This window comes from Cervus elaphus, chromosome 27, assembly GCF_910594005.1.
Source record: "Cervus elaphus chromosome 27, mCerEla1.1, whole genome shotgun sequence".
Lineage (NCBI taxonomy): Eukaryota > Metazoa > Chordata > Mammalia > Artiodactyla > Cervidae > Cervus > Cervus elaphus.
Genome location: NC_057841.1, coordinates 24,390,320 through 24,405,025, shown reverse-complemented (window position 1 = coordinate 24,405,025; position 14,706 = coordinate 24,390,320). Strand labels below are relative to the sequence as shown.

General features: G+C 40.4%; 1 protein-coding gene across 9 annotated transcripts in view; it reads left to right on the top strand.

Annotated features, from left to right (window-relative positions):
• Positions 1–14,706, top strand: part of FHOD3 (formin homology 2 domain containing 3) — a 502,620-nt gene that overhangs the window by 386,898 nt on the left and 101,016 nt on the right. For 8 of the 9 annotated variants that reach the window (XM_043888946.1, XM_043888942.1, XM_043888941.1 and 5 more), the window contains 2 exons: positions 7,245–7,379; positions 13,246–13,296. In XM_043888946.1, the coding sequence (XP_043744881.1) occupies positions 7,245–7,379; positions 13,246–13,296 (186 nt within the window). The remainder of the gene's footprint in view (positions 1–7,244; positions 7,380–13,245; positions 13,297–14,706) is intronic. The other variant, XM_043888940.1, reaches the window with a different exon arrangement.

Here is a 14,706-nt window from a genome sequence, read left to right as displayed (position 1 = left end):
ATGGGATTTCTGGGGTAGTTCCTAGAGTCTTTTGCGGCCAAGATTAAATATTGCAATTCCTCTTGCTCAGAGTATATCATCCGCTCCCTTGCAAAACCTCTCTGGCCTCCGGCCACCTGCATACTTGTGTGGCTTCGCTTGGTTGCAGCTTCCTTGGGTGTAACTTAGATGACTTCAGCTTCCCAGGTGCCTTCCTGGTGGCATGCAGTCCTCATCACAGACCCCGCTCGGAGCCATGACAGAAAGGTTCAGATCAAACCCACAGCCCACTGTAGCCCCTCACGCTGAGAACTGCCAGTGTCGTATTCCAGATCTGGCCTTGGAGACCACAGCTCAGACCTTCCTCTGTGTTTGTAGGTTTTCCACTCCCAACATAAAGTGATGTCTGTTGAGTGCCTACTGTGACCCAGATGCTGTTCTAAGCAGGCTCCTACATATACTCTCACATAATATGGAGTATTATTATCTCCATTTTACAAGCAGGTAAACTGAGGCTCAGAGAGGTTAACTGACTGGCCATACTCAGATTTTCTCAATCTAAAGCCCTGCATTTAATGCCTTTACACCACAGCTGGTCCCCAGACTGGCCAAAATTAAACAGTGCAACAACTTCCAATCACTGTAGGTGTTTTCTTGAAAGATTTCATTTGAAAGGTAAAAATCTGTTAAGGATGCCTTTATAAAGAAAAAAATTCACCATACTAGCTTGAATTTTGGTATTTGGATATATTTCTTTTTAGCAATGATTTGAGATATTCCCTTTGTGTGGTTTGAATGCTTTCTAGCATTGATATTCTAGGTGAGCTTATTTCCAGAAACAGGATTTACAGGGCCAGAGTTCATACTCTCACATATTGGGCATATCTAGATAGAGGGATACCTAGGGAAATTTAATTTGTTAATATTATATGTGTAACTCTTGGTTCCTAGTATGACCAAAATGGCTTCTGTGCATCTGGGACAGATAAGCTCACAGGGCCCTTTGATCGTCCCTTCCAGCTTCAGGGGTCTGTGTTAGGGCATCCAAGAGAATGGGTCTTGAGTTATAGAAGGCACTGTGCTTCACTTTAGGAGAAGAGGAACCAGTCTTCACTGCTTTGCCTTAGCATCTCACATCTTCCTTCTGAAAGGAAAGATCCTCCATGTGTTAACACTGCCTGGTGGTACGTTCACATGTACTCTGGCCTCAGACCCAACATGAGGTCTTTCTTTGCAGGGTCTCAGTAGACAGGGGATCACCTGCATTTCCCTTCCTTAGAGGTGCCCGGGGAAGAAATGACCGCATCCACTCAACAAGATGGAACCCTTTTTATTTTCTGAAGTTCTAATACTGTTCTAATTTTAAACAAGCTCCAATGTTCTCATCTGAAACAAGGAAATGATGTTAACGAATGATATAGAGAAGCTTCACTGTGAACTCATTAGTATAGCCACTAATGACCCATTATTAAGTTACCATGCATGAAGTTTTTCCTGGAACAAGCTGATATATTTAGATGAACAAATTAAAGTCAGAAGTGCAAGGGGAAATGGCAAGGTTCTTATTTAATTCCTTACCCAAGAACTTCTCTCTCCTCTCTCTGAAAAGAGAACTCAAAACCGGAAGCTGCTGGTCCTTACAGAGACCACCACACAGGGCAGGCTGAGAGCTGAGCTATTAACAGAATCAGATTCACCTAAAATAATAGTCCTGTATAGTGCATGCATGCTAAATTACTTCGATCTTGTCCGACTCTGTGCGACCCTATGGACTGTAGCTCACCAGGCTCCTCTGTCCATGGCATTCTCCAGGCAAGAATAATGGAGTGGGTTGCCATGCACTCCTCCAGGGAATCTCCCAACCCAGGAATTGAACCCACATCTCTTACGTCTAACCTGCTTTGGCAGGCCGGTTCTTTACCATTAGAGTCATCTGGGAAGCCCCAGTCCTACATGTAGGGTGCCTTATTTTTTGTTTAATTTTTTGTTTTCAAATTCTATGATTGCACATAACTTTTAATGTTCAGCTTGCTTGGGGATTCAGAGATCCTTGGGCTTCCCTCGTAGCTCAGATGGTAAAGAACCCACCTGTAATGTGGGAAAGCTGGGTTCGATCCTTAGGTCGAGGAGATCCCCTGGAGGAGAGCATGGCAACCCACTCCAGTATTCTTGCCTGGAGAATCCCCATGGACATAAGAGCCTGCTGGGCTACAGTCCATGGGGTTGCAAAGAGTCGGACACGACTGAGAAACCAAGCAGAGCACATTTTCATGTATGCTTTCATATTTTTTTAATTATGCATGAATCCCTAAATAGTGTGTGGTTTTGCTTTACATGTATTTAAACTTCATAAAAATAACATTCTCTTCATGTTCTTCAAATTACTTGTCACTGTCAATATACTATGCTTTTAAGAATCATCCAAATTAGTCTATATCACTCTATTTCATTCATTTCTTCAGGTGTGGAGTATTCCTTTGTATAAATACGCTGTAATTTTATGTCATTTTTCTATTTGTTGATATTTATGCTATTTCAAGTTATTAGCTGTTAGCAGTACAAAGCAGTGTAATATATTCTACTCTTGTACATGTCTGTCATCTTTATACATGCAAAGGTGTAAAGGTGTACTCTGTAGTATAAACCTAGAAGTGGGTTTTCTGGATTGTAGGATAAACACATCTCCAGATGTATTAAGTGTTTCTCTGAAAGGATTTGCTCAACTTACATTCTCAGATGCAATCTATGGGAGTTCTTGTCTTGTTTTATGTCCGTGTGTAGTGTACTCAGGCATGAATTTTTGCCAGTCTGCAACCTGAACGGTGTGAAATAATATCTCACTATGGGTTTAGCTTGCATTTCCCCTCCCTGAATCCTAGTGAAGATGAGTATCGTTCATGTATTTATTGGCGATTTAATTTTCCTCTTCAATAAAATCCCCACTGTCTCTTGCTCATTTTACCTTTGCCTATTTTTCCAGTGGGTAGTTTGTCTTTTTCATATGGATTCAAAGGAGTTCTCTTTGTATTGCTTACTAATATTTTGTGGTTTGTATGTGTTATAATTAGCTTCTCCCAGGCTGTGGCTTCTCTTTATTCTTATGTAGTCTTTCAATGTATATAAATTTTAAAATGTAACGTACACATGTACTAAAATTTCCCTTTTTGACTGCCCTTTTGGATTTCTGGCCTGAAAAAATTCTTTTCTATCCTAATATCTAGATGTTGTAAAGTTTTGCTTTTTACATGTTTCACTTAAACTTCTCAGAATTTATTTTTGTGTTTGGTATGAGGAGGGCTGCTGTATTTTTGTCTTACACAGTTAACAGTTGTCTCAGCACCATTTGTTAAATAGTCCATTTTTTGGTTTGTTTGTTTAGTCACTAAGTCCTGTCCGACTCTTTCGCGACCCCATGGACTGTAGCCTGCTCCTCTATCCATGGGATTTCCCAAGCAAGAATACTGGAGTAGGTTGCCGTTTCTTTCTCCAGGGGATCTTCCCCACCCAGGGATTGAACCTGTGTCTCCTGCATTGGCAGGCGGATTCTTTACCACTGAGCCACAGGGGAAGCCCAGATAATCCATTATGTTCCTACTAATATGTAATGACATGTCTATCATGAATCAAGATGCCATTTGTGTATGAATCTGTCATTCTATGTCTCTGTACTTGCACCAAGACCACATTCACAATTAACCACTGTGGTTTTAGAATGGGCTTGATACCTAGTGGGGCCAGTGATCCACTTTGTTCTTATTCAAAGTTGTCTTGGTCATCCTTGGATCTCAGTTCTTCCATAAACATTTTGGAGCCACCTTGTAATGTTCCGAAGAGCTGACTCTTTAGAAAAGACCCTGATGCTGGGAAAGATCAAGGGCGGAAGGAGAAGGGGACGACAGAGGATGAGATGGTTGGATGGCATTACCGACTCAATGGACATGAGTTTGGGTCAAGTCTGGGAGTTGGTGATGGACAGGGAGGCCTGGAGTGCTGTGGTTCCTGGGGTCACAAAGAGTCGGACATGACTGAGCGACTGAACTGAACTGAACTGTAATGTTCCATGAAAAATCCTTTTGGAATGTTGAATGAAATTGATTTGAAATTGTATAAGTTGAAAAAGAATTGGCATCTTGACTATATTGAATCTTTCTATATGTGAATGTGATATAGTTGTCATTTATTTAGGTCTTTTACTAAGACTTTATGTCTTTTCTATAATGAAGTAATTTGTAGTTACCATGTGGTTAACTTAATAATTGTTGCTGATATATGAAAATACAATTACTATTTGCACATTTCACACTGAGAAACCTTGTTGGGCTCTTATTAATTCTAATAACTTGTAGGGTTTTTGGATTTTCTAAATAGATCATATGATCTGCAAATGATGACACTGTATTTCTTTCCCTTCCTTATGCTTTTATTTGTTTATCTTATCTTAGTGTACTGGCTAAGACTACCAGAATAATGTCAAATACAAGCAATTATAGGGGTCTCCTTCTATCATTTCTAATATTAAACTTAAATGTTTCAACATTAAGAATGATGCTTACCATAGTTAAAAAAATTTGTTTTTACTGAATACCCATTGTCACGTTTAGAAAATTTTCTTATGTTTCTAAGAATAATGAGTTAATTCCATTCTGTTTTCCAAATTGTTGAGTTGACCACTCATTATGCTTTAGAAACATCATAAAATTTTTAATATATAGTCTTTTCATATATAGTCTTTTGATATATAGTCTTGATATAATACTCCTTGAATGTTTTTCTAATTTTCTGTATATTTCTTCTTTTGATTAATTAGAAACATTTAAAACCTTTATATGGATTTTTCAAGTGTATCTTCTTGTTATTTTTAACTCAGTTGTATTGTAGTTAGGAAGATAGCGCACATGAAAACCAACCCTTGTCATTCACTCATTAGCTTGAACTTTGTCCCAGGATTGACTGTCAGTTTTTAAATAGTTTCTGTGTATTTGAAAAGATTATGTTTTCTTTAATTTGGGGCACCAGGTTATATATATATATATTTTTCATCTGCTAGGTAAAATTTATTAATCAGGTTAAACAAGTCTACTTCATTCATAACAGTTTCTCTCAGTTACTGTGTGAGAGGCATAGGAAACCCGTCCACCTGATTGTGAATTAGATTTGGCTGCATATAACAGAAAGATAAATACAAGATAGTAGCTTAAAGAAGATAGAAGTTATATAAGACATAACTTTGTTTATATGAATGATAGAATTCTCTCTATGCCTAAGGATCCAAGTTGACATATTAGATGCCTAGTGAGCCCAGACTGTAGGTGTTACTGAGCTTAGATCCGACTCCTCACTGCTCAGAAATCAATACTCAAGATTCAAGTGCCAGTAGAAACAGAAAGGTTTCTTTAATCAGAAAGCCAGCATCCTGAGGAGAAATGGACTCATGTCCCCAAATCAACTCCAAACATTTTTCTCAGCCATGAAAATTGTTACAGGGAAAAGGGGGAAATAATCTCACTTAATCATTGAGATATGTGCATGCTCAGTCACTTCAGTTGTGTCTGACTCTTTGTGACCCCATGGGCTGTTGCCTGCCAGGCTCCTCAGTCCATGGGATTCTCCAGGCAAGAATACTGGAGTGGGTTGCCATGTCCTTATCTAGGGGATTTTCCCAAGCCAGGGATCAAACCCACATCTCCTGCACTGCAGGCAGATTTCTTTACTGACTGAGCTAGCAGGGAAGCCTTAATCATTGAGACAGAGGTGCAGATTCATTGCCATCTCCCATTGCATGCAAGCTTGTCAACTCCTTGTGATCTCTCTTTAGATGCTATCTTGTTCTCACAATTTTTCATAGGATTACTGACAGGGAGACTGGGGAAAAGATCGAGTCATCTGCTAGTTACTTATTCTTCATTTTTACTTCTTTGATCTAAAGAAGAAACCAACAGGAAGCAAGATACTGTGTGATCAAAAGGTTTGAAAGGTGTGCTTGGGCCAGAAATGAGTAGAGCTTGGGGTGCCTGGTTTAAAGTTAGTTATAATATAGTTTTGCTCAAGTGACAAAAAAAAAGGGGGCCTCCTGCAGAGAGCTTTCTCCTGCTGAAAGCTGCTTACAGAGGGTTTGGTTACTCCCTCTCCATAGCAACTGGGGATGATGGTTTCTTCCCTCTCTTTCTCCTCCCACCTCTGATGGATTGCCAGAGGTGACTCACCTTTTCTCGGGAAAACAGCTGTAGGACTTACGGCAGAATGTGTGTGCTGCAATAGTCACATCTTTCTCCTGTGCTGAGGGACCTTGTGTTCCCCACGAGGCAGGCATATTCATCAAATTCAAGTAGGCTATCACCCAAGCTATATATCAGAAATATTTGTGTCTTAGTTTAGATGTTTTCCCGATAAACAAAGGTCCAGTTGTCTGTAACAGATTTTATTATTCCCCAGAGGTCCAACAGACTCTCCTTCCCGGCTAACCTTCTTTATTTTTAATATAGTTACCTAATTTTGCCTTCTTCCACCCGTTCTCCTAGCTTAACATTTTCTGTGGTTCTCCTCTGTTTCTTCAGTAAGGCCTTCACATAGCTGACCATCCCCATCACAGCATCTTCAGTGAACAGTCCAGATTATTTGTGTGGCATCATCAAGAATCAAGTGCTGTCCTTTGAACAAGCTGCTTGTTCATGGACACTTCTTGATATGGGATGAAATTTCCTTAATTCCATTCAGATTTCAGACCATTGACATTTTTTTTTCTCCTTATCTGTCATCCCAATACCTTGTTTTAAGATGATACAATTATTTGGGGAAGTATATTGAGAAACTGGTGTATGGCAAAATATTTTTAGTACACGTAAAGGAGAAAACAGTTTTAGGCTGAATGTTTCTTCCAGGTCATCAGAGTCTTATCAGAAACCAATTTTAAAATGCACATGTGTGTATGGAGAGAGAGAATATATATTTATATTTTAAGCATATTCCTGGAATACTTTTTGATAATAATAGCACTCATTATTGATGACTGCTTATATGCCAAGCCTGCTGCTTGGTATTTTATATGCATTATCGCCTTTTTGTCCTCTGGGCACATAAAGCAAATTACTTATCTCCATTTACAGATGATGATCTTGAAACAGAAGACCTGAGACACTCAGTAATTTCCCCCATCCATTACCTAGGTACTGGCAGACCCTCAGTTCTAACCAAGGCTGACTGATTCCCACATTAGTACTTTTAATCACTGGACAAGCCACTCAAACATTGACTCATTGTATCTTTAGGTCATCACTGAGTGGTCTTCTCACGTCATCCTTTAGGCAGCACCAAGAGTCCTTGGCAGCAGAGAGAGAGAGGCGGCGACAGGAGAGGGAGGAAAGGTTGCAGCGAATAGAACGAGAGGAAAGAAACAAATTCAGGTAAGATGGATTTTAAAAAATTTTTAATGAACTAAAATTAAAGCGCATGCCTTCACTGTTGCATATGGTTAATACTGGTATTAAAGGATTAGGGATTAATATGCTTGCTTCTGATGCTGCCTCTGTTTTCAAGAAGAGCAAGCCTGAAACAGGCTTGATCTGGTTTGTTGTGGCCTGTCTTCCTTTAACCTATGGCAGGAAGCAGAGCCAGCCAGCCTGATTCAATTAAGGCCTGTGTGTTCTTGGGGCCTTCATTATCTAAAATGGTTTTATCCAGGCCTTCCTGAAGGCAGAGGACCTAATTGGCTTAATTTGACATTTTCCCCTGAAGCTACTCATGTTTTATTCATATTCTATTGGACACCTAAAAGAAAATGCTTTTCCACTTTCTGGTTTCTTACTCCTTGTAGCAATATTTCATATTTTTTTAGGCAATAGTATTTCCTCCTATGGGGGAGAAGAAGGCATTGTATTGATTAGTCCCAGGCCATTGTCCCCGCTGGTCCCTTTGGTCTCTGTCCAGCTCTAAAGATGTGTTCTTGGGTGGCCCACTCCAGCTTCTGTGTCTTGGCCTGTCTGCTCTGCTGAATCCAGGATCTCTCCTCTTCTCCTTGAGTCAGATCAGCCTTTCCCCCCATCCTCCTGATCAACATCCTAACACTCCTCTGTGGGTTCATGCTGTGGAGTTCTTTTTAAAATGCTGAACACTTGGTTCATCTTTTCTTACACCTTTCATTCCTCCTACTCTTCCTTTGGTCCCTTGTCTTTCCCCTCCTTCCCTCTTGCCTTCTCATCTCCTTCCTCCGCCCTCCTTCATCTTCCCATTCATCTCTCCCATAGTTTCTACACTCTTTTTTCTTCTTATCTCTCTCCCATCTCCACTTCCTGTTTCTTCCGTTTACTTTTTTGGGAAACAGTCTTCGCTCAATTACTCCCAGCGAAATCTACAAAGGATGTAAAGCATTGTCAATGAGGATTTACAAGTTCAATAATGTTTTTTCTTTTTCCCAGCAGCCAGAAAGAGTATAGACTCCTCTGTTTGTGGGATTTTCCAGGCAAGAATACTGGAGTGGGTTGCCATTTCCTCCTCCAGGGGATCTTCCTGACCCAGGAATCAAACCTGCATCTCTTATGTTCCCTGCATTGGCAGGCAGGTTCTTTAGCACTAGTGCCACGTGGAAAGCCTGTATATAATCATAGAAATGAGCAGAGCTGTGAATTTGCCTTAACCATAACTCACTACTATATGAAAACAAGTATCCCAAGTCTGGTGGTAAAAAACTAATCCCAACTTTTGTAAGATGGGGATTAACAAGCTGCATGAAGTAAAGCAACATCATTCAGTTCAGTTCAGTTGCTCAGTTGTGTCTGACTCTTTGCACCCCATGAACCGCAGCATGCCAGGCCTCCCTGTCGATCACCAACTCCCAGAGTCCACCCAAACCCATGTCCATCGAGTTAGTGATGCCATCCAACCATCTCATCCTCTGTCGTCCACTTCTCCTCCTGCCCTCAATCTTTCCCAGCATCAGGATCTTTTCAAATGAGTCAGCTCTTCACAATAGGTGGCCAGAGTATTGGAGTTTCAGCTTCAACATCAGCTTCAACTCTCAAGAGTCTTCTCCAACACCATAGTTCAAAAGCATCAATTCTTAAGCACTCAGCTTTCTTTATAGTCCCAACTCTCACATCCATACATGACCACTGGAAAAACCATAGCCTTGACTAGACAGACCTTTGTTGACAAAGTAATGTCTCTGCTTTTTAATATGCTGTCTAGGTTGGTCATAACTTTCCTTCCAAGGAGTAAGTGGCTTTTAATTTCATGGCTTCAATCACCATCTGCAGTAATTTTGGAGCCCCCCAAAATAAAGTCAGCCACTGTTTCCACTCTTTCCCCATCTCTTTGCCATGAAGTGATGGGACCGGATGCCATGATCTTAGTTTTCTGAATGTTGAGCTTTAAGCCAGCTTTTTCACTCTTCTCTTTCACTTTCATCAAGAGGCTCTTTAGTTCCTCTTCACTTTCTTCCGTAAGGGTGGTGTCATCTGCATATCTGAGGTTATTGATATTTCTCCCAGCAATCTTGATTCCAGCCTGTGCTTCCTCCAGACCAGCGTTTCTTGTGATGTACTCTGCATATAAGTTAAATAAGCAGGGTAACAATATACAGCCTTGACATACTCCTTTTCCTATTTGGAACCAGTCTGTTGTTCCATGTCCAGTTCTAACTGTTGCTTCCTGACCTGTATACAGGTTTCTTATCTCTTTCAGAATTTTCCACAGTTTATTGTAACCCACATAGTCAAAGGCTTTGGCATAGTCAACAAAGCAGAAATAGATATTTTTCTGGAACTCTCTTGCTTTTTCGATGATCCAGTGGATGTTGGCAATTTGATCTCTGGTTCCTCTGCCTTTTCTAAAACCAGCTTGAACATCTGGAAGTTCACAGTTCATGTATTGCTGAAGCCTGTCTTAGAGAATTCACACCATAATTGTATGGTGTATCTTGAGCTGTCAGATTTCTACGAAATGATACATGGAAAGGCCAGACCTGTATGCACCATTTCTCATGAGGTAGCTCTGGAAGTTGTCACTTTTGGAAAGACCAATTTGTAAAACCACTGGAACAGGTTAAATGCTTCATGATTCAGGGCTTTCTGAGAGATCCATATATTTCACCACCAAATAGCAGCAGAGCATCTGACTGAGACACATGGAAAATTCAGAGATTAGCGTACACATTTAAGATTTTGATTGAAAAGCTCTTAAAACAAGGTACCAGTTCTGGGAAAGATGAAATCAGTATGCTCCCTCTTGTCTCTTCTATGCCATCACTCAATGCAGCCATCAGTCATGGACAGATCTAAAGCACGGAGCTCTGAAAACTCTGAACTGGAAAAGGGAGCAGGTGAATTGGGGATGGAGACTAGCATTCAAAGTTCCCCCAAAACCAGGGAGAGGTCACCATTTTCCCCTCCAATATCACATGGCATGACTCAAAATCATCCCCAAACCCGGAAGCACATACCAGGTGTGAACTGAAAGAGCTCTGAGAGAACGCCTCTTTCTCTGGACTGTTGTTGTTCAGTCACTAAGTCATGTCCTACTCTTTACCAACCATTAACTGCAGAACACCAGGCTTCCCTCCTTCACTGTGAACCAGAGTTTGCTCAAACTCATGTCTGTTGAGTTGGTGATGTCGTTCAAACATCTCATCTTCTGTCACCCCTTCTCCTGCCCTCAATCTTTCCCAGCGTCATGATCTTTCCCAATAAGTTGACTCTTCGCATCAGGTGGCCAAAATTTTGGAGCTTCAGAATCAGTCCTTCCAATGAGGAGCAGCAAAAGGAATTCCTGAGGGTTGGAGAGTTGAGAAGTCTCCTGTTTAATCTTATTTTTTTCTTTGCACCTCTCCCAGCCTCCAAGCAATATGGTTACAGAAGCTCAGTGATGACATTAGTGTCCAGGCAGGTGCCTAAAACTCAGGGAGGGAACCCTTCCTATGCTCAGAAGAGCGTGATGCAAGAAAACTTTTTTTCTCTGGGTCTCCTCCTGCTGCATTGCCCTGTATGCAGATGGAGGTACTGAAAGTCTGTAGCAGAGCAGGGAAAGTGAAGCCCAAGTTTTTTTGCCTAGAGGACCAAGAAGGGAGACCTAAGGAGTCCAGAAAATGATGGGAAAGTTACAAAAAGCAGAGAGGTCAAGAGAGCAATCCAGAGGTCATCTCTAGTTTGTGCACATGTGACTCAGAACCTAAACAGGATACCACAAACTTTGAAAATTAAGTTCAGAGTGGAACACACTTAGGAACACACTTAGGTATCAGACTGGCCACTGGATGGTGCATATAAGGACCTGATATGAATAGCATTAAAAATATTTGAGAACTGATCTAATACTGGAACCAGTATCAGAAGGCAATCAGAGCTTACAGGCTGAGCCTAACTTGCTTCATTGCCTGCTAAAGAAAAACAGTCAAGATTCTTCATAGAATTTAAATAAGGCTCAGAGTCTCATTGCAAAATATTTAAAATATACAGAATGTAATCCAAAACAATTTGTCATAGGAATCCAGGAAAAAAAAATCTTCAAAGGGAAAAGAGAATCAAAATATGCTGACCACAAAAGGACATAGATATTGTCATTATCAGACAAAGACTTTAAAGCAGCTGTTATAAACATGTTCTAAGATGAAAAGGCAAATACTTTTGAAACAAATGAAAAGTCTCTGCAAAGAGATGGAAAATATAAAGAAGAAGCAAATGGAAATACATATAGAAGCAGAAAATACAATAACCAAAATAAAAAAGGCTTTGAATGGTTTTAGCAGCAGAATAGAAATGAGAGAAAAGTGAGTGAATTTGAAGATGAAAGAACAGAAATTATCCAATCTGAAAGACAAAATGAAATATTGAAAAAAAAAAAGAACAGTGCCTCATGCACCCGTAAAATAATACATCTAGCATTTGTGTCTTTGAAGTCCCGGAAGAATAGGACAGGAGTACATTGTAATATGTATTCAGCCCATATATTGGTAGTGTAAGAATTAGACCTGGGCAACCTCATCTTCAGAGACCATGCTCATAACTAACTGTTCACTATTTTCTCTTGGTCACCAAACAATCTCACTCATCATTTAAGAGCATAGTGAGATCTTGGCAAAATAAGCCTGTCTAGAAAGGAATGCTGATTATCAGTACAGACCACACAGAACTACTGATTATGATGACTTCAGTTCTATCCTGAAAATCTGAGGATGTGAATGAAAAGAAATTCAAAGAAGGAAATAGGAAAAGCTTTATAGAATCATGCCTGGGATTAGCCATATGGCTGACCCTCTATCAGCCACCTCATTGATATAAGTTATTCATGTTCCTTGTGCTGTTTTCTTTGCAAAGCATTCTTATCTGTTGTTATTTTTGTTGAATATTATCTTAATTTTCCCGGGTTATGGGAAATGTTATTTCTAGTGTGGTAAGTGATGAGAATGGATATTTATAAATTATAACAAATTTGTGCCTTTGTGGCTTTTTCTCCCCGCTCCTAACCTGATTTAGTTGCTCTTACTATCCCTTTATATCCAATTATCAGTGCACAGAGGGGTAGAGTATTTAAGCTACCTTATGAGGTCCAGTGTAGAAAACTGTGATGTCAGAGTTCTCCAGGAAAATAAAGAGTTTATTGAGAAGGGACTGACCACCCAGCCTTAAACTTAGATTCAACTTGGAACCTCAGCAGGAGGAACAAACAAGCATTAAAATTAGACAGATTTGGGCATATTATGGATAAAGACAAGAGAGAATGCACAAAAGCTTCCAGTGATCTCTGCTTAGAAACTGACATGTGAGGGATTCAGAAGAAGAATCTTGGGCTGTGGAAGGAATATCTAAACTGTAGAGTGCAGTACAAAATGGCCAAGACACTTCGGCCCACTCAGATTTAAATCTTGAGATGAATGTTGGGAAGTTACCAGAGCTTGGTTGTGTGGTACTCACCTCTGAATACTGTTGCTTGCTTGTCATTGCCATATCTTATTGATGAATTGGTTTACCTTTTAAAAATCTTTTTGTCTCACCACCCTTCCCCATATACTTAAAGTCTTCTTTCTGAAGAGTAGTTAGAGTTCTGAGTGAATCCAGTAATCCCATGTTTTCATCTCTGTGATTTTATAGAAGAATTTGGTAGTTTTAAAGTGTAGCTTTTATGTTTATTTTTAAAAAATTTAAAAATAACCACTTTGCATTTCTGAGATGATAGTAGGCTTTCATGATATACTCTGTTAATAATTTCTTGGCAATTTTATGAGTCTCTGATTTTGTTGTTTTCCTTCCCCATTTTGTTTCTTTTGCATACTTCCATTAGCCGAGAGTATTTAGACAAAAGAGAAGAACAAAGACAAGCAAGAGAAGAAAGGTTTGTATATCTTTTCTTTTCCATTGTAACCAAATGGCACGTGACTTTTCACTCTTAACCAAGCATGCAGAGGAGACTTTGTTAGTCAAAATACAATAGCTTCACCTGAGACCTAAGACCTTGGGGAGCTGGCATTTTGCAGAATAGAGTGTCCTGGTTATCTCAGTTTTCCAAGAAAGCACAGATTAATTATTTAGTGCCATCATGGTGTGAGATATATGTGTCTGTTCCTCCAAAACTCTTCTCCAAATAAACATATAGTTTAATGTGGCATATATATATTAAATTTCTTTTTACGACCACTGTTGAGCCTGAGTTAGGTGTCCCTCCTGTGTGTTTCCAAGTCATTTGTTCAGCATTTCTTCAACAAATATTTGAGCCCACAGACTATGCCAGGCACTGGCTAGGGTGCTAAACCTCCCAAGATTCTCCCTGGAGGTGCCTGACCACTTAGCCATCCCTTTACTGAACTGTACTCAGTTCCTGGATGGCAGGAACCATACGTGATTTTCCTCGGCGTCCCAGTGCCTGCCATGGGGCTTGCAGGTAGCAGACACTTAGGAAGAATGTATTGAATAAATGAGGCTTCCCTGGTAGCTCAGTGGTAAAGAATCTGCCTGCAATGCAGGAGACATCGGCTTGATCCCTGGGTTGGGAAGATCCCACGGAGAAGGAAATGGCAACCCGCTTCAGTATTCTTGCCTAGAGAATCCCAGGCTTCTAGACAGAGGAGCCTGGTGGGCTATAGTCCATGGGGTTGCAAAGAGTCAGACGTGACTTAGCAACTAACCAACAATGAACAGTTGAATAAAGGAGCAAAAGAACCAACAGCTTTAAAATATTTAAGCTGTAAACCAGTTTGTTCATTTCAATGGCAACATACTTTGGATCCCTTTAAACCATATCAAGTTAATATATTCAGTGTCTGGTAAACTTAGATAAGCAAAGGAAATTGTTTTTGGAAGTAGACCAGCAACAGGCAAGTTTACACCCTAGCACTGTCCAGCTGTACAGTTGTGAGAGCTGGACCGTAAAGAAAGCAGAGTGCCAAAGAATTGATGCCTTTGAACTGTGGTGCTGGAGAAGACTCCTGAGAGTCCTTTGGACAGCAGTAAAATCAAACCAGTCAATCGTAAGGGAAATCAACCCTGAATAGTCATTGGGAGGACTGATGCTGAAGCTGAAACTCCAGTATGTTGGTCATCTAATGCAAACAGCTGGTTCATTGAAAAGTCCCTGATGCTGGGAAAGATTGAGGGCAGAAGGAGAAGAGGGCGTCAGAGGGTGAGGTGGCTGGATGGCATCACTGATGCAATGGACACGAACTTGGGCAAACTTTGGGAGATGGTGAGGGACAGGGAGGCCTGGCTTGCTACAGTCCATGGGTCACAAAGAGTCGGACCCAACGGT